The following is a 20,256-nucleotide window of genomic DNA, read 5'->3' as shown; positions in this document are numbered from 1 at the left end:
TGCACTCCAGCCTGGGCAACAGAACGAAACTCTGTCTCAAAGAAATAAACAAACAAATAAATAAATAATAAAAGGAGCACTCACTTGTGAAAATGGGGAGGATAAAAATAAATAAATAAAATAAAAAGAGCATTCAGAGACCAAAAAATATGACGGCAGAAATTAAAAGCCTCCTGGGTTCAAGCAATTCTTGTGCCTCAGCCTACCAAGCAACTGGGACTATAGGTGCATGTGCCACCATGGTCAGCTAATATTTTGTGTTTTTAGTAGTTACACATTGTATACCTGTATCAAAACATCACATGTCAGACAGCTGGGGAGCCATGGCATCCTACATTGATGAACACGACTGTGAGCCATTGGACCCTCGAGCAGGAGACTTGAACCAACACGGTGCTGGAGCTCGCAAGGTCAATTTTCAATAGGATGGACTTTGAAGACTTGGGGTTGGTAGTAGATTGGGATCACCACCTGCCTCCACCAGCTGCCAATACTGTGGTTGAGAACCTCCCCATGACAGTCATCAGATGCTCTCAGTCTGAGCTCAAGTGCCCCGTGTGTCTTTTGGAATTTGAGGAGGAGGAGACCCATTGAGATGCTTCCCATCACCTTTTCCATTCCAGCTGCATTCTGCCCTGGGCCGCAAGAGCAAAACTCCATCTCAAAACAAAACAAAACAAAAACAAACAACAACAAAAAAAAGTGCACTATAAATACATACGATTATGTTCCCATAATAAATAATTTAAAAAATCGTATCCTTTTCTTGTTTTATGCTTGCAATAGTTATTTGTAGCTCAGGGTATCGATTATATATCTCTGTGCACATGCATTTGATTTTTCTTCTCACCGTGTGGTTTCTGTTTCCTCTGGGGGTTGCTTTTATCCCCCTTGTTTGTTTTGGTCTCTATGGTACTCTTTCCCTGTTTGTTTGTTTATGAGGCTGTGAAGTCCACAGGTCCTCTAACACCCCTTGCTGCTAGGTAGCTCCCTTTCCTCATCCCTGGGAAAATACAGAGTTTTGGGCAAAACACATGTTAGATGCTCTGTTCTCGTCATTCAGCTCCCAGACGCTTATAATCACCTCTACACCCTCTAGGCGGGAAATTAGAAGCTCATCTCTAGGGACTCTGACCAACCTTAAAAGAAATATCTGAAGATACTGATACTCATTGGAAACCCCCAACTAAATATTCGAACCAAATAACCCTGCACCGAAGCTCCTAGTCAACAAGCCCCCACACTCTCAGAACATCTGGATATTGTCTAAAATAGAAATTTAAATGATTCATATTGAATTTAAGGCGTTGGAAGAGGGATATCTTAAAGTTCCATCTCTGGAGCGCCTTGGGGGCGGGTGCCCACTTCCTGAGCGGCCGTTCCGACCTCCGGCCAGGAGGCGGAGGAAAAGAGCACGGCCGGCGGCTGCGCGGGCAGAGCCTCTCTGGGCTGAGGAAGAAATCAGCGAGACATCGAGAGGAAGTCGCGGTGGCGCTCAGTCCTACGGCCTCCGAAACTGAGGAGGTCAGTGTGTCGCTGGCCTTAGCCAGGCTCCACAGCCCACGCTGGCTGCGAATGGAGCCCAGGACTCGCGCGGAGGCGAGATGCTACCAGCCGGCGAGATAGGCGCCTCTCCTGCAGCCCCGGTGAGACGGCCCTGGCGTCCCTGGGAGGGGACATTGGAGGCCTACTGAGGTGGCACAGACCTCCCGGGGAAGATAGTCCCGGTGAGGTGACCCTGTAAGCTTGTGAAGGTGCTTCCCGCAGGTTAGATTAGAGGCCCTTGCAAGACCTCCTAGAGGAGGCAGTAGTCCCAGTGAGGTGTCTTTGGCGGCCCTGGTGAGATGACAGATTTCTCTAGGGAGGTGGCCCTAGTGGGCAGGCAGGGTAACTCCAGGTCCTGCGGAGGTGACACAGACCTCCTGGGAAGGTGGCAGTGGTGGCACCAGGGAAGTGGCACTTTGGGGTACCTGACTGAGACGGCCCTGGCCACTCAGAAGGGGGGAGAGCGTCTGGAACCTCTCTGGCCTCCAGTTGGTACCCTTTGGGAGCCCCGTATGCTTTCCATCCACGACTTTGATCTTAACGTGCTTGTCACACCTGTTCTCCTTTTAGTGCTGCTCTGAAAGTGGTGACGAAAGGAAGAACCTCGAGGAGAAAAGTAAGCCAGCTGCAAACACCTAAGCTCTTTCTTCCCAGCTATCCCTCCCAAACCCAGCCTTCTAGGGTCTGCAACAGAGAAAGGTTCTTTGCCTATCTTTTAGATGCAGTATCGTTTTGTGCACAATATGCTTATATGGTAATACTGATGACCATGATACACATATTTGTGTCTTTCTAAAATTGTAAAATATGGGATGCTTTGGAGAAGAGCACTTCCCGATCCATACCTAGTACAGGGGCTGGAGTGTTTTCGCTGAAAGGCTGCCTATTATACGGGACTCAGAATAATTGGGACCTGCCTGTCATTTTAATGAAACATCAACTTATTAAGCATCAGGAATTTGGAGGGGCCCATGATCTAGGACAGATGACCACCACCTTAATTAGGTTCAAAGGAGGCAAATGATAATTGTTTAGTTCACCTTCAGTAAATTGGCAGTTTAAAACTGCTCTGGGAAGAGCACAACGGATAACTTGGGTTCTGGATCTTGGACTGGACGGGAAAGGGGGAAAAGGTCAGTACCACCATTTCCTGGGAGTGTGGGAGTGTATGTCAGGGATGTGGACTTTTGCCATTTTACTTTAATGGCAGGTTATTGCAAATCAAGGCCTCTTTAGGTACCTTTGAAGTAACATTTTTTGGGAGAAGAAGGGGAAAAGCATGAGCTAGCTCTGCTATTGGAATGTTTGGTTCTTTTGACTGTGGCAAATAGTTGGGAATGAGTTTTAGTAAGAAAAATGGTGGCCGGGCGCGGTGGCTCAAGCCTGTAATCCCAGCACTTTGGGAGGCCGAGACGGGCGATCACGAGGTCAGGAGATCGAGACCATCCTGGCTAACACGGTGAAACCCCGTCTCTACTAAAAATACAAAAAACTAGCCGGGCGAGGTGGTGGCGCCTGTAGTCCCAGCTACTCGGGAGGCTGAGGCAGGAGAATGGTGTGAACCCGGGAGGCGGAGCTTGCAGTGAGCTGAGATCGCGAGCTCGCGCCACTGCACTCCAGCCTGGGTGGCAGAGCAAGACTCCGTCTCAAAAAAAAAAAAAAAAAAAAAAAAGAAAAATGGTGCCCACCTTACCACGTGGCCCTTAGTAAGATTTGCCCTTAACATTGGCGGCTAGTAGAATCTGCCTCAGAAAGAAGACTCTAAGCGGTCCATAGCACATGACTGTCGTAACTGCCACATCTCAGCTCCTTTTTCTTGAAGGATTTGAGAGTGCCTTGTATCTCTCAGTTAAACCCTTCCCTTTCCACTTTCGCCTCATTCAGATGCCTGGAAAGTAGTCTGATGCCTACTGAGCTATCATTTTAATAAAGTAATAGATGTAGACTATCATATCAAGGACTTTGTCCTTGTTCCTCTTTCCACGGCTCAAACTGCTTTGCAATTAGGAGTGCTCTTTACAAAAAATAGAAAAAGAGACACATAAAAACCTCCCAAACCACTGGTGTGTCATTTTGAAGAATGTCATTTTGCTAAGAATGTACTATGCCACATTTGAATGGTTACACATCAAGGGTGTAATTTTTTTTTTTTTTTTTTTTTTGAGACCTAGTCTCACTCTGTCTCCCAGGCTGGAGTGCAGCGGCACCATCTCGGCTCACTGCAAGCTCCACCTCTGGGTTCAAGTAATTCCCCTGCCTCAGCCTCCTTAGTAGCTGGAATTACAGGTGCCTGCCACCACACTGGCTAATTTTTGTGTTTTTAGTAGAGGCAGGGTTTCACCACGTTGGTTAGGCTGGTCTCCAACTCCTGACCTCAGGTAATTCACCCTCCTCGGCCTTCCAAAGTTCTGGGATTATGGGCGTGAGGCACTGCGCCCAGCGGGTGTAATTTTTTAAAAAAGTGAAGGTAGAGTTTCCTCCCTAAGGTATAGCAACTGTAGCATTCACAAATATTTCCTGCCTCCATTTGTCTGCAGATAACCACATAACTCACTTGTTTTATTTAAGATTAAAAAAAGGCATTGTGAGTTCTGTACATAATAGTAGATTATTGACTGGCCACGGTGGCTCAAGCCTGTAATCCCAGCACTTTGGGAGGCCGAGACGGGCGGATCACAAGGTCAGGAGATCGAGACCATCCTGGCTAACACGGTGAAACCCCGTCTCTACTAAAAAATACAAAAAACTAGCCGGGTGAGGTGGCGGGCGCCTGTAGACCCAGCTACTCCGGAGGCTGAGGCAGGAGAATGGCGTAAACCCAGGAGGCGGAGCTTGCAGTGAGCTGAGATCCGGCCACTGCACTCCAGCCTGGGCGGGAGAGCGAGACTCCGTCTCAAAAAAATAAATAAATAAAATAATAGTAGATTATTATTTTTTTTTTTATTTTTTTTTTTTTTTTTTTGAGACGGAGTCTCACTCTGTCGCCCAGGCTGGAGTGCAGTGGCCGGATCTCAGCTCACTGCAAGCTCCACCTCCCGGGTTCACGCCATTCTCCTGTCTCAGCCTCCCGAGTAGCTGGGACTACAGGCGCCCGCCTCGTCGCCCGGCTAGTTTTTTGTATTTTTTTAGTAGAGACGGAGTTTCACCGTATTAGCCAGGATGGTCTCGATCTCCTGACCTCGTGATCCGCCCGTCTCGGCCTCCCAAAGTGCTGGGATTACAGGCTTGAGCCACCGCGCCCGGCCAATAGTAGATTATTATACATTACCATTATATATCAATGTATAATATAATTAATATATAATAATAATATAATTTATATTAATATAATTAATACAAACTATATAATTTGTATTATATAGTCCCATTTATAACCTTGAGATATAGCCTGGGGCAAATGTTATAATTTGTTTTCTAGCTGGAAAATTGAGGTATAGTGTTATGTTAATATTGCCTCTCCTACCCAATTTAGAATTGACAATTTAAAATTGCTCTGGGAAGAGCACAACAGATAGCTTGGGTTCTAGATCTTGGACTGGACAGGAAAGGGGGAAAAGGTCAGTACCACCTCCTGATTCTCACAGCATGTGAAAAATCTTTTAATTCAATTCATATAAGTTGAGTTAAACAAAGGAAATTTTGTTTGTTGGGGTGTAGAGGTGGAGAGAGGAACATACACTGTATAGAACACGTTGGTATATGTCAGGCCTCTGAGCCCAAGCTAAGCCATCATATCCCTTATGACCAGATGGCCTGAAGCAACTGAAGATCCACAGAAGTGAAAATAGCTTAACTCATGACATTCCACCATTGTGATTTGTTTCTGCCCGACCCTAACTGATCAATGTTCTTTATAATCTCCCCCACCCTTAAGAAGTTTCTTTGTAATTCTCCGCACCCTTGAAAATGACTTTGTGAGATCCACCCCCTGCCCCCAAAACGTTGCTCTTAACTCCACCACCTATCCCAAAACTTATAAGAACCAATGATAATCCCACCACCCTTTGCTGACTCTCTTTTCCGACTCAGCCCGCCTGCACGCAGGTGAAATAAACAGCCATGTTGCTCACACAAAGCCTGTTTGGTGGTCTCTTCAAATGGACACGTGAAACAGTATACTGTTAATCTTTACATAAATAGTTGAACAATATCTGACATTTACATTTTGCACGTAGGCATATCATTATTTAGATATTAATAAGTCCAATATGTACTGGACTTATTAAATGTCACAAAACAGGTAGTTTATTTGCCATGGAAAGAATCTCACATCATACTATTTAGTGGTTGCATTAGTCATTTTGATTTTTTCCTAGTAATTTGTTCTGTCATATTTTCTTTTTTCTGTTTCTGACAAAGATATCTTCGTACAATGACCTTTGAAGCTTAAAAACTTTTTGTTTTTTTTTTTGAGGCAGAGCCTCACTCTGTCGCCCAGGCTGGAGTGCAGTGGCGTGATCTTGGCTCATTGCAACCTCCGCCTCCCGTGTTCAAGTGATTCTTCTGCCCTAGCCTCCCGAGTAGCTGGGACTACAGGTGTGCACCACCATGCCCAGCTAATTTTTGTATTTTTAGTAGAGATGGGTTTTCACCATATTGGCCGGGCTGGTCTTGAGCTTCTTTTTTTTGAGACGGAGTCTCGCTCTGTCGCCCAGGCTGGAGTGCAATGGCCGGATCTCAGCTCACTACAAGCTCCGCCTCCTGGGTTTACGCCATTCTCCTGCCTCAGCCTCCCGAGTAGCTGGGACTACAGGCGCCCGTCACCTCACCCGGCTAGTTTTTTGTATTTTTTAGTAGAGACGGGGTTTCGCCATGTTAGCCATGATGGTCTCGATCTCCTGACCTCGTGATCCGCCCGTCTCGGCCTCCCAAAGTGCTGGGATTACAGGCTTGAGCCACCGCGCCCGTGGTCTTGAACTTCTGACCTCGTGATCTGCCTGTCTCAACCTCCCAAAGTGCTGGGATTACAGGCATGAGCCACCGTGCCCAGCTAAAACCTTTTTACTCTTTTTTTTTTTTAAGAGATGAAGTCTCACTCTGTAGTCCAAGCTGGAGTATAGTGGTGCAATCATGGCTCACTGCAGCCTCGATCTCCCAGGCTGCTCAAGCAATCCTCCCACCTCAGCCCACCTGAGACTACAGGTGCGTGCCACCATGCCTGGCTGATTTTGTTAGATGAAGTCTTGCTTTGTTGCCCAGGCTGGTCTAGAACTCCTGGACTCAAGTGATCCTCCTGCCTTGGCTTCCCACAGTCCTGGGATTACAGGTGTGAGCCACTGCGCCCGGCCTTTTAAAAAACATTTTAAAACAAGAGTCTTCCTTTTGATGTTGCTTTAGACCATACTACTGGTTCCTTACACATTTTGAAAAGGTATTACGCCTTGTCTATTGAAACCTGTGGTTACTGGGTCACACTTTAGGAATTTTTCCTTTAATACTTCCCTCAGCTCTTAAGCATTTTACAGTAGTTGGTTGATAGAGTGCTTTAGAGCTGTTCATCTGGGCATTTGTATGTGTGTGTTGTTCTTTAAATTATTAATTTTGTTTTGTTTTGGTTTTGTTTTTTGATACAGAGTCTCTCTCTGTCTCTCAGGCTGGAGCGCAGTGGCATGATCTTGGCTCACTGCAACTTCTGCCTCTTGGGTTCAAGGGATTCTCGTGCCTCAGCCTCCCGAATAGCTGGGACTACAGGCCTGTGCCCCCGTGCCTGGCTAATTTTTGTATTTTTAGTAGAGACAGGGTTTTGCCACGTTTGCCAGGCTAGTCTGGAACTCCTGGCCTCAGGTGATGCACCTGCCTCAGCCTCCCAAAGTGCTGGGATCACAGGTGTGAGCCACCATGCCTGGCAAAATTATTAACTTTTGAAGGTAGATACACTGCTTTTACATGTTTTACATTTTCTTTAACTCCATAGTACATAGTGGCGTTGAGTAATTGTTATTCTTTTGTTTTAGGTGACATAAATGTTACAGTTCTTATTGGAAGTAAACAAGTCAGTGAAGGTACAGATAATGGTGATCTCCCTTCTTATGTGTCTGCATTCATAGAAAAGGAAGTTGGAAATGACCTTAAATCTTTAAAGAAACTTGATAAACTCATAGAACAGAGGACAGTAAGTAAAATGCAGTTAGAAGAACAGGTAAGTATTGAAACTCACTGAAATAATTATCAGTGGTATACTTTTTACAATATAATGTCTATTATATATAGAATTTTAAAGATACAGAATGTGATAAATAGTCTATTGTAAACTGTGTAAGAGGACTTAAGAGCCTACAATGTACTGCCTATTTTACAAATTAGGTAAAAGACAAAGTTCCTACTGATATAGTTTGTCTTGAAAACATATTGAGACCTAATATTTTATATAGATTTTCACAGAGTAACTTTTTTTTTCCTTTCAATCTGTTTCTAGTGAACATACAGTGACTTTTAAATTGCTTTTACAAGCAAATAATTTCATGGTATGTAAAAAAAATATATACCATGGTGTAAACACCATCATTTCAATTTTTTTTTTTTTTTTTGAGATGGAGTTTTGTTGCCCAGGCTGGAGTGCAATGGTGCCATCTTGGCTCACTGCAACCTCCGCCTCTCGGGTTCAAGCAATTCTTCTGCCTTAGCCTCCCATGTGGCTGGGATTACAGGCATGTGTCACTCTGCCTGCCTGATTTTGTATTTTAGGTAGAGATGGGGTTTCACCGTGTTGGCAAGGCTGGTCTTGAACTCCTGACCTCAGGTGATCCACCTGCCTTGGCCTCCCTTAGTTCTGGGATTACAAATGTGAGCCACTGTACCTGACCACATTTCAAATTTTAATAAATACACACATAGGGAGAAGTATAAAGTGCAAAGAAGTATAACATAATGGTTATTTCTGGGTGGTTGGTTGACAAGTGATGTATTTAAAAAATATTTCTAGGCCTGGCACAGTAGCTCACACCTGTAATCCCAGCACTTTTGGGAGGCTGAGACGGGTGGATCACCTGAGGTCAGGAGTTTGAGACCAGCCCAACCCACATGGTGAAACCCCGTCTCTGCTAAAAATACAACAAAAAAAATTAGCCAGGTGTGGTGGCGGGCACCTGTAATCCCAGCTACTCGGGAGGCTGAGGCAGGAGAATCGCTTGAACTCAGGAGGCAGAGGTTGCCGTGAGCTGAGATCGCGCCATCTCACTCCAGCCTGGGCAACAAAAGCGACATTCTGTCTCAAAAATATATATTTCTATGTATTTATAGGTTTTTTTTCTTTTGCAATGAACATACCACTTAAAATAATTTTTGAAAACCCAACGAGTATAAGCTTAAACAAAAAAGTAAGTAGTCCTGTCTACTTGGAATGGTGTGTTTGTCAAAGATAAACATTTTTTTCTTTTTTTTTTGAGACAGAGTCTGACTCTGTCGCCCAGGCATTGCACGAGATCGTGCAATGGCATGATCTCGGCTCACTGCAACCTCTGCCTCCCGGGTTCAAGAGATTCTCCTGCCTCAGCCTCCTGAGTAGCTGGGACTACAGGCACGCGCCACCATGTCCAGCTAATTTTTGTATTTTTAGTAGAGACAGGGTTTCACCATTTTGGCCAGGATGGTTTTGATTCCTTGACCTCGTGATCTGCCCGCCTTGGTCTCCCAAAGTGCTGGGAAGGTCAGCTCCTCTGCTACTCCCCTCAGCTGTTCTTTCAGATTCTCTTTGAGACATCTACCCAACCTGTCCATTTTGCCCTTTCCTTTTCCCAAGCAGAAAAAAATAGAGGCCTAGCATGAATTTAGTAGCATTGAATTCAGTCTGTTGAATAGTCTGTCCCACAGTCCACAAATTTATGTGTAGTCATTTTTAACCTCTTCATTCAGCAGAGGATCATTCTTTTTTTTTTTTTGAGACGGAGTCTCGCTCTGTCACCCAGGCTGGAGTGTGGTGGCGCGATCTCCACTCACTGCAAGCTCTGCCTCCCGGGTTCACACCATTCTCCTGCCTCAGCCTCCCGTGTAGCTGGGACTACAGGCACCCGCCACCGTGCCCGGCTAATTTTTGTATTTTTAGTAGAGACAGGGTTTCACCGTGTTAGTCAGGATGGTCTCGATCTCCTGACCTCGTGATGCGCCCATCTCGGCCTCCCAAAGTGCTGGGATTACAGGCATGAGCCACTGCGCCCGGCCAGCAGAGGATCATTCTAAGGCAGACCTTATACCCCAGGTTCTATCTGCCACCTCAGTGAACTTGTGTCACTCTTAAAATTTTACCCTGTGTTCATCAACCAGTCCTATTCCTTCAACGTGTGCATATGGACAGGTCTTTTCTATAAAACCTTAACAAACAAATGAAAAAACCTGTGATGTTTTAGCAGGTGTTAGTTCTTTCCTTTGATTGTCAGGCTTCAGAAGGTAACCTTGGTTATCTATGTCTACTTTTTAATTTGCCATTCATATTTGACCCACTATAGTCAGGCTTGTTTCCGTAATGACCACAGAAACTTTTACTGAAGTTCCTTATTGAACCTTAAAATCAGCATGTCCAAAACCGTACTGATCCATTTTTTTTTTTTTTTGAGACGGAGTCTCGCTCTGTCACCCAGGCTGGAGTGTGGTGGCGCGATCTCCACTCACTGCAAGCTCTGCCTCCCGGGTTCACACCATTCTCCTGCCTCAGCCTCCCGTGTAGCTGGGACTACAGGCACCCGCCACCGTGCCCGGCTAATTTTTGTATTTTTAGTAGAGACAGGGTTTCACCGTGTTAGTCAGGATGGTCTCGATCTCCTGACCTCGTGATCCGCCCATCTCGGCCTCCCAAAGTGCTGGGATTACAGGCATGAGCCACTGCGCCCGGCCAGCAGAGGATCATTCTAAGGCAGACCTTATACCCCAGGTTCTATCTGCCACCTCAGTGAACTTGTGTCACTCTTAAAATTTTACCCTGTGTTCATCAACCAGTCCTATTCCTTCAACGTGTGCATATGGACAGGTCTTTTCTATAAAACCTTAACAAACAAATGAAAAAACCTGTGATGTTTTAGCAGGTGTTAGTTCTTTCCTTTGATTGTCAGGCTTCAGAAGGTAACCTTGGTTATCTATGTCTACTTTTTAATTTGCCATTCATATTTGACCCACTATAGTCAGGCTTGTTTCCGTAATGACCACAGAAACTTTTACTGAAGTTCCTTATTGAACCTTAAAATCAGCATGTCCAAAACCGTACTGATCCATTTTTTTTTTTTTTTTTTGAGACGGAGTCTTGCTCTGTCGCCCGGGCTGGAGTGCAGTGGCCGGATCTCAGCTCACTGCAAGCTCCGCCTCCCGGGTTCACACCATTCTCCTGCCTCAGCCTCCCGAGTAGCTGGGACTACAGGCGCCCGCCACCTCACCCGGCTAGTTTTTTGTATTTTTTAGTAGAGACAGGGTTTCACCATGTTAGCCAAGATGGTCTCCATCTCCTGACCTCGTGATCCACCCGTCTCGGCCTCCCAAAGTGCTGGGATTACAGGCTTGAGCCACCGCGCCCGGCCTGATCCATTTTTTAGAGACATGTCTGTCTTGGTTAGATAATGGTACACTATCTGCCTGTCACCCAGACCTGAAGCCTAGGAGTCCTAGATTCCTTCTTATCATTCTCTATCCCTGTCACCAAGTCATCTGAGTTCTGCCTCAACATCTCTGGTGTCCATCCCATCTTTCCCACTCTTTTTTTTTTTTCTTGAGTAGGAGTTCCTGCTGCCCAGGCTGGAGTGCAATGGCACGATCTTGGCTCACTGTGACCTCCACCTCCCGGGTTCAAGCGATTCTCCTGCTTCAGGCTCCCAAATAACTGGGATTATAGGCATGTGCCACCACGCCTGGCTAATTTTGTATTTTTAGTAGAGGTGGGGTTTCTCTATGTTGGGCAGGCTGGTCTCAAACTCCCGACCTCAGGTGATCCGCCCGAAAGTGGATCTTGGCCTTCCAAAGTGCTGGGATTACAGGCATGAGCCACTGTGCCCGACCCCATCTTTCCCACTCTTGCTGATACCATCTTAGTTTAGGCAGGTTGGGAGCTTTGTAGAAATGCAGAATCTCAGTCTTACTTCAGACTTATTTACTGTGTCTGAATCTGTAAGAAGATCTCTAGGTGATTAATGTGCACATTCATTAAATGTAGCCTGTCCATTTTATTGCATTAATCCCACTGTTGAAATTATTTGCTTACAACTCTCTTATATACCAAAGGGATCTTAAGAACGGATGCTATGTCTTGTTTGTCTGAATATTTCTAGTGCAGTGCCTGGTACAGAATAAGTATCTAATCACTGTTGATTGAAATTATCCTATAATGTTCTTTGTATTTTGCTGATGACTAGTATTTGTATATGTTTTCCCATATACTATAAGAAAAATTCATTTAGTAAATGCCATTTTCTGTCTTTTTTTTTTTTTTGAGATGGAGTCTTGCTCTGTTGCCCAGGCTGGAGTGTGGTGGTGTGATCTCAGCTCACTGCAACCTCCGCCTTCCAGGTTCAAGTGATTCTTCTGCCTCAGCCTCCCAAATAGCTGGGATGACAGGCATGCGCAACCATACTCAGCTCATTTTTGTATTTGTATTTATTTTACTTTATTTTATTTTTTGAGACAGAGTCTTACTGTGTCACCCAGGCTGGAGTGCAGTGGCGCAATCTCAGCTCACCAACCTCCGCCTCCTGGGTTTACCAATTCTCCTGCCTTAGCCTCCTGAGTAGCTGGGATTACAGGCGTGTGCTACCACACCTGGCTAGTTTTTGTATTTTTAGTAGAGACAGGGTTTCACCATTTTGGCAAGGCTGGTCTCAAACTCCTTAAGTAATCCACCAGCTTCTGCCTCCCAAAGTGCTAGGATTACAGACATGAAACACTGTGCCTGGCCGAATTTTTGTATTTTTAGTAGAGACAGGGTTTCACCATGTTGGCCAGGCTGGTCTCGAACTTCTGACCTCCAGTGACTTGCCCGCCTCGGCCTCCCAAAGTGCTGGGATTACAGGCGTGAGCCACCGCACCTGGCCAGTAAATGCAATTTCTAAAGGTGTTGCCTGGATATCGTCTCATCAAGTCAGTGGTTCTTAGCCTGGCCTTAATTCAGAATCACTGGGGGATGTTGGCAAAATATAGATGCCCAGCCTGTTAGAATGAGATCTTTGTTTCCATTTTTTTTTTTGAGATGGAGTCTTGCTCTGTCACCCAGGCTGGAGGGCAGTGATGCAATCTTAGCCCACTGCAACCTCTGCCTCCTGGGTTTAAGAAATTCTCTGCCTCAGCCTCCCAAATAGCTGGGATTACAGGCGTGTGCCACCATGCTCAGCTAATTTTTTAAAATTATTTTTTAGTAGAGACAAGGTTTCCCCATCTTGGCCAGGCTAGTCTTGAAATCCTGACCTCGTGATCCACCCACCTTGGCCTCCCAAAGTGCTGGGATTACAGGCGTAAGCCTCCGTGCCTGGTCTGCTTTTTTTTAATTTTATTTTTTCTTTGAGGAGTCTCACTCAGAGTGACAGACACCCAGGCTGGATGGAGTGTGGTGGTGCAGTCTCGGCTCACTGCAACCACCTCCTCCTGGTTCAAGTGATTTTCCTGCCTTAGCCTCTCTAGTAGCTGGGATTACAGGTGTGTGCCACCACGCCTGGCTAGTTTTTGTATTTTTAGTAGAGATGGGGTTTCACCATCTTGGCCAGGCGGGTCTCGAACTCCTGACCTCAAATGATCCGCCAGTCTCGGCCTCCCAAAGTGCTGGGATTACAGGCGTGAGCCACCATGCCCAGCCCTTGTTTTGCTTTGAAGGAAAATATTTAGTAGGTAGACCATGTATTAATAAATTTTCTCAGCTGGGTGCGGTGGCTCACGCCTGTAATCCCAGCACTTTGGGAGGCTGGGGTGGGCAGATCACGAGGTCAGGAGTTTGGGACCAGCCTGACCAACATGGTGAAACCCTGTCTCTACTAAAAATGCAAAAATTAGCCGAGCGTGATGGCACGCGCCTATAATTCCTGCTACTTAGGAGGCTGAGGTAGGAGAATCACTTGAACCCGGGAGGCGGAGGTTGCAGTGAACTGAGATCATGCTGCTGAACTCCAGCCTGGGCGACAGAGCGAGACTCTGTCTCAAAAAATAAAATAAAATAAAGTAAGTTTTCTCTAGCTGCATCCTCTGCTGAGCCTATGGAGGCAGACCTCTAGATGCTTACTGGAGGCCAGTGTATTAGGTCCCTTCCTATACATGTATGTATACATATATTTTTTATTTTATTTTTATTTTTTTGCTTCACTTATTGTTTTCAACACAAAGGCATACTTCTTCCTGATATTTATATGTGTATAAAACAGCATTTTATGTTTGGGTTTGATTGGTATAGGATGAAGAAATCAAACTTTTTTTTTGAAGGTGTTGATGGATGATTTTCAGTTCTGTTACAACAAATGTGTATTTTGAAGGGAATGAACTAATAAAAAAGGTTACATACAGCCTGGGCAACATAGTGAGACTTTGTTTCTGTTTTTTTTTTTTTTTTTTTTTTTTGAGACGGAGTCTTGCTCTGCCACCCAGGCTGGAGTGCAGTGGCCGGATCTCAGCTCACTGCAAGCTCCGCCTCCTGGGTTTACGCCATTCTCCTGCCTCAGCCTCCGAGTAGCTGGGACTACAGGCGCCCGCCACCTCGCCGGCTAGTTTTTTGTATTTTTAAGTAGAGACAGGGTTTCACCGTATTAGCCAGGATGGTCTCGATCTCCTGACCTCGTGATCCGCCCGTCTCGGCCTCCCAAAGTGCTGGGATTACAGGCTTGAGCCACCGCGCCCGGCCGAGACTTTGTTTCTATTTAAAGAAAAAAAAAGAAAAGAAAAGCCAGGTGTAGTGGTGTATACGTGTAGTCCCATCTACTGGGGAGGTTGAGGTGGGAGGATTGTTTGAGCCCAGGCAGTCAAGGCTACAGTGAGCTATGATGGCACCACTGCACTCTAGCCTGGGCAACAGAGTGAGATCCCCTCTCAAAAAAAAAAAAAATTATGAAAATTTTATCTGATTGCTGCTATTCTTTCTTTCTTTTTAAAAAAAAATTGTGGTCAGGTACTTACAATTTCATCAGAAATTCCTAAAAGAATTCAAAGTGCCTTAAAAAATGCAGAAGAATCAAAGCGATTTCTTAATCAGTTTCTGGAGCAGGAAACTCATCTCTTCAGCGCCATTAACAGTCATTTGCTGACTGCGCAACCTTGGATGGACGATCTTGGAGCCATGATTAGCCAAATTGAAGAGATCGAACGTCATCTTGCTTACCTTAAATGGATTTCACAGATTGAAGAACTAAGGTAAAATGGGCCTCTTTGTTCTCGTAATTACTATTTTCCTTTGAGGCTTCTGTCTTAGAGAGTACACGTGTGCCATTAAATAATTGAGTTAAAGATTATAATAATATAATTTTACCAGTTGTTATGAAAATAGCGTTATGATAATGATTCTTTTCCTTTATTGTGAGTGAATATAAACTTTTCAGGGAGGTTAATTAGCATTTGAAAGAAGGTAATGTAAGTACGTTACACTTTTAAGTCTTTTTTTTTTTTTTTGAGATGGAGTCTCGCTCTGTCACCCAGACTGGTGTGCAGTGGCACCATCTTGGCTCACTGCAAGCTTCACCTCCTGGATTCACACCATTCTTCTGCCTCAGCCTCCCAATTAGCTAGGACTGCAGGCGTCTGCCACCATGCCTGGCTAATTTTTTTTTTTTGCATTTTTAGTAGAGATGGGGTTTCACCGTGTTAGCCAGGATGATCTCAATCTCCTGACCTCGCAATCTGCCAGCCTCCGCCTCACAAAGTGCTGGGATTACAGGCGTGAACTACCGCGCCCAACCAAACTTTTAAGTCTTACAGTTGGATTATGAACACATGATAAAAACTATTCTTTGTAATGCCGAATTAATAAAACACACAGTTTGGTAATAGGTATTCCTATTTAATTTTTAGAACTGGTCAGTTAATGAAATGGATTGCTTTCTTTATAATTTGAATATTTTTCAGTGGAAATCATAAGAGCTACACAGTATTCTTGGATGAATAACAAGAGTTCTGCTACCTCTGGGTAGGAAAAACAAAAAAGGAAGTAAGGCTTGACTTTAGTTCTTGTTGAGTTGAACACCTATCACTGGTGGTTAGCTGTATCTAGTTTTGCCTTTCAAACAACCTGAAGTAACATTTCCACCTAGATTAGTAGATGATAAGGTCCCCCCATCCTTGTGTTGTTTTAACTAGTACTTGCTGCGCAACTGTCAGCAACCATTGATGTTGCCTGGAAAACCTAAGGGAGAAAAGTCATCCGAAAGTTTTAATGTCCTGTTTCAAATGTATCATAGTTAATAAACCTATTATTATTTTGTTATGGATATGTTAGGTATTTCTTTTTCTTGCATATATTTCCCAAAATTAAAAAAAATTTACCCATCAGTGTAATATAGAAATCTTTGTTTTTAGGCTGGGTTGGGTGGCTCACACCTGTAATCCCAGCACTTTGGGAGGCCGAGGTGGGCAGATCATGAGGTCAGGAGTTTGAGACCAGCCTGACCAACATGGTGAAACCCTGTCTCTACTAAAAATACAAAAAAAAAAAAAAAAAAAAAAATTAGCCAGGCATGGTGGCGCACGCCTGTAATCCCAGCTACTCGGGAGGCTGAGGCAGGGGAATTGCTTGAACTCGGGAGGCAGAGGTTGCAGAGAGCTGAGATTGCACCATTGCACTCCAGCCTGGGCAGCAAGAGTGAAACTCCATCTCAAAAAAAAAAAAAAACACTTTGTTTTGCATATAGGAGGGGTTTTACATATAAAGTGATATGCCTAAGATTGTAGTGTTGATTCCAGAAATTGATTAAAAAGCTTACTTTTTAGAGCATCTCATTCTTGTTTAGGTAAATTATTTGCAGTGAAGGAATTTTAAACCTTGCTTTATTTTACTGCATTTCTCCTTGTTCCTCAGAAAGGAAATACCAGCAAGGGGCAATGTTAATAACTTTATTAGGTAAAATACGTTATTTGAAATCCTCATTCTTGTAGTAGCCAAAGTAATAGATTAACTAAAATAAGGGTATGGTTATTGATAATCTTTTCTTTTTTCTTCTTTTTTAAAAAATTATTTATCTTAATTTTTTTTTTTTTTTCTGAGATGTAATCTTCCTCTGTCGCACAGGCTGGAGTGCAGTGGCACAGTCTTAGCTCACTGCAACCTCTGCCTCCCGGGTTCAAGCGACTCTCCTGCCTCGGCCTCCCAAGTAGGTGGGACTACAGGCATATGCCATCATGGCTGGCTAATTTTTGTATTTTTAGTAGAGATAGGGTTTCACCATGTTGGCTAGGCTGGTCTCGAACTCCTGATCTCAAGTGATATGCTTGCCTTGGCCTCCAAAAGTGCTGGGATTACAGGTGTGAGCCACTGCACCTGGCCTTGATAAACTTTTCAGGTATCTGAATTGTTTATAAGGGAAATATGCTGAGGGATTTATATTAGAAATAGGGATCAAATTCATAAGCAGGTAGAGCACAGTTATTTTTCTCTCTTTAATACTGTGCTATTTCCCTGAGGTCTTTTATGATAATATCTTCATTTCCAGCTTTCCTTTAGAGCTTCTGGGATTTTTCTCATCTCTAAATTTCTTTATAATGGCCTGTTTTTATTCTGATGTACATCGTCTTTTTTTTAAAGTAGTTCCTTCTTGCTAGAATTAGCATCCTTATATTAGCTGTTCCTTGGATACTATAGTATAGCACTATCACTCTGAGTGAACCTTGTTTCTCTAGCTTTTCCTATGCTGTAAATGTCATTCATGCTTTAGTGTTGTGAAGAAATCTATTTCATTCCTTCCTTGAAAGCAGTACTCCTGCCAGGCATGGTGGCTCATGCCTGTAGTCCTAGCACTTTGAGAGGCTGAGGTGGGCAGATCGCTTGAACTCTGAATTTCATGACCAGTGTGGGCAACATGGCAAAACCCCATCTCTGTTAAAAAAAAAAAAAAAAGGCCGGGCGTGGTAGCTCACCCCTGTAATCCCAGCACTTTGGGAGGCCAAGGCGGGTGGATCACAAGGTCAGGAGATTGAGACCATCCTGGCTAACATGGTGAAACCCCGTCTCTACTAAAAATACAAAAAAAAAAAATTAGCCAGGTGTGGTGGCGTGCGTCTGTAGTCCCAGCTACTCTGGAGGCTGAGGCAAGAGAAGGGCATGAACCTGGGAAGCGGAGCTTGCAGTGAGCCGAGATTGCGCCACTGCACTCCAGCCTGGGCAACAGAGCGAGACTCCATCTCAAAAAAGAAAAAAAAAATTAGCCAGGCTTGGTGGTGAAGACCCATAGTCTGTGATCGCACCACTGCACTGCAGCCTAGGTGACAGAGTGAGACTGTCTCAAAAAAAAAAAAAAAAAAGCAGTACTCTCATATTCTGTGTTTGTACATTTGAAATTCTCCTGTAGTATTTGTGTATTTCTTTTTTTTTTTTTTTTTTTTTTGAGACGGAGTCTCGCTCTGTCGCCCAGGCTGGAGTGCAGTGGCCGGATCTCAGCTCACTGCAAGCTCCGCCTCCCGGGTTTACGCCATTCTCTCGCCTCAGCCTCCCGAGTAGCTGGGACTACAGGCGCCCGCCATCTCGCCCGGCTAATTTTTTGTATTTTTTTAGTAGAGACGGGGTTTCACCGTGTTAGCCAGGATGGTCTCGATCTCCTGACCTCGTGATCCGCCCGTCTCGGCCTCCCAAAGTGCTGGGATTACAGGCTTGAGCCACCGCACCCGGCCTTTTTTTTTTTTTTTGAGATGGAGTCTCACTCGGTCGCTGAGGCTGGAGTGCAGTGGCACCGTGTCAGCTCCCTGCAACCTCTGTCTTCTAGGTTCAAGCAATTCTCCTGCCTCAGCCTCCCAAGTAGCTGGGATTACAGGTGCCCACCACCATGCCCGGCTAGTTTTTATATTTTTAGTGGATACGGGGGGAGGTCACCAAGTTGGCCAAGCTGGTCTCGAACTCCTGACCTCAGGTGATCCACTCATCTTGGCCTCTTTTTCTTTCTTTTTTTGCTGGGATTACAGGCGTGCGCCAATGCGCCTGGCCTCTTTTTCTTTTTTTTCTTTTTTCTTTTTTGAGATGGAGTATCACTCTGTTGCCAGGCTGGAGTGCAGTGACACCATCTTGGTTCACCGCAACCTCCGCCTCCTGGGTTCAAGCAATTCTCCTGCCTCAGCCTCCCAAGTAGCTGGGATTACAGGCATGTGCCACCACGCCCAGCTAATTTTTGTATTTTTAGTAGAGATGGGGTTTTACCATGTTGGCCAGGATGGTCTCGATCTCTTGACCTCGTGATCCGCCTGCCTTGGCCTCCCGAAGTGCTGGGATTACAGGGGTGAGCCACCATGCCCTACCTGGAATTATATTTCTTTGAAGTGGGAAATCAAGTTAAGCTGGGCAAAGTAGGTAACAATTGAAGACCATCATACTTGACCTTACCAGATGCTACCACATTATTCCCTTGGATTAAGATACTGAATATTTCTGTAAAAGGCATATTTATCAGAAATGAGTGGTGCCCAAAGGAAGATGAGACAAAACAGGTCTTTCAGGAGGAGTAGAAAGGGAAAGGTACCGGGAGGTGTCCTGAACATAGGCTGAGGCTGCTGTTCTTAGAAGAATGCAGAAGTAGTAGAGGACTATAGGTTCCCGGACAGGCCTTGGTACAAGGCCTCAGGGTGGTGCTTTGTTAAAAAACAAAGGCTACCTCAGGGTGGTGCTTCATTCTTCCTTGGATGTAACTTTATATAAAACATGAAGAAGAAGCACTTTTTCTTTTTTTTTTTTTTTTTTCATTTCATTTTTTTTTTTTATTTTTTTTTTTATTTTTTATTATACTTTAAGTTCTAGGGTACATGTGCATGACGTTTATATCATGTATAACTCCCCAATGCAATCCCTCCCTCCTCCCCCCTCCCCATGGTAGGCCCCAGTGTGTGATGTTCCCCTTCCCGAGTCCAAGTGATCTCATTGTTCAGTTCCCACCTATGAGTGAGAACATGCGGTGTTTGGTTTTCTCTTCTTGTGATAGTTTGCTAAGAATGATGGTTTCCAGCTGCATCCATGTCCCTACAAAGGACGCAAACTCATCCTTTTTTATGGCTGCATAGTATTCCATGGTGTATATGTGCCACATTTTCTTAATCCAGTCTGTCATAGATGGACATTTGGGTTGATTCCAAGTCTTTGCTATTGTGAATAGTGCCGCAATAAACATACGTGTGCATGTGTCTTTGTAGTAGAGTAATTTATAATCCTTTGGGTATATACCCAGTAGTGGGATGGCTGGGTCATATGGTACATCTAGTTCTAGATCCTTGAGGAATCGCCATACTGTTTTCCATAATGGTTGAACTAGTTTACAATCCCACCAACAGTGTAAAAGTGTTCCTATTTCTCCACATCCTCTCCAACACCTGTTGTTTCCTGACTTCTTAATGATTGCCATTCTAACTGGGAAGAAGCACTTTTTCCAAATTTAAAATTATTCAGAGCAATCTGTTCTTTAAATTTGCTTTAGGCTGGGCACGGTAACTCACGTCTGTAATCCCAGCACTTTGGGAGGCCGAGGCAGATGGATCATTTGAGGTCAGGAGTTCAAGACCAGCTTGACCAACATGGTGAAACCCTGTCTGTACTAAAAATACAAAAAAGTTAGCCAGGTGTGGGGGTGCATGCCTGTAATCCTA

The 20,256-nt window shown here is 44.6% G+C and overlaps 1 protein-coding gene across 1 annotated transcript in view; it reads left to right on the top strand.

The window, feature by feature from the left end:
- Positions 1–1,447: 1,447 nt before the first annotated feature.
- The window catches only part of RINT1 (RAD50 interactor 1), a 39,873-nt gene continuing 21,064 nt past the window's right edge, over positions 1,448–20,256 (top strand). The window contains 5 exon segments of the mRNA XM_033192519.1: positions 1,448–1,606; positions 1,609–1,646; positions 2,116–2,161; positions 7,500–7,684; positions 14,600–14,841. Coding sequence (XP_033048410.1) covers positions 1,576–1,606; positions 1,609–1,646; positions 2,116–2,161; positions 7,500–7,684; positions 14,600–14,841 — 542 coding nt within the window. The 5' untranslated portion in view covers positions 1,448–1,575.

The sequence above is a fragment of the Trachypithecus francoisi genome, unplaced genomic scaffold, assembly GCF_009764315.1.
Source record: "Trachypithecus francoisi isolate TF-2019V2 unplaced genomic scaffold, Tfra_2.0 Lachesis_group4, whole genome shotgun sequence".
Lineage (NCBI taxonomy): Eukaryota > Metazoa > Chordata > Mammalia > Primates > Cercopithecidae > Trachypithecus > Trachypithecus francoisi.
The sequence above is the reverse complement of the archived record's forward strand: the minus strand, read 5'-3'. Positions and strand labels throughout refer to the sequence as shown.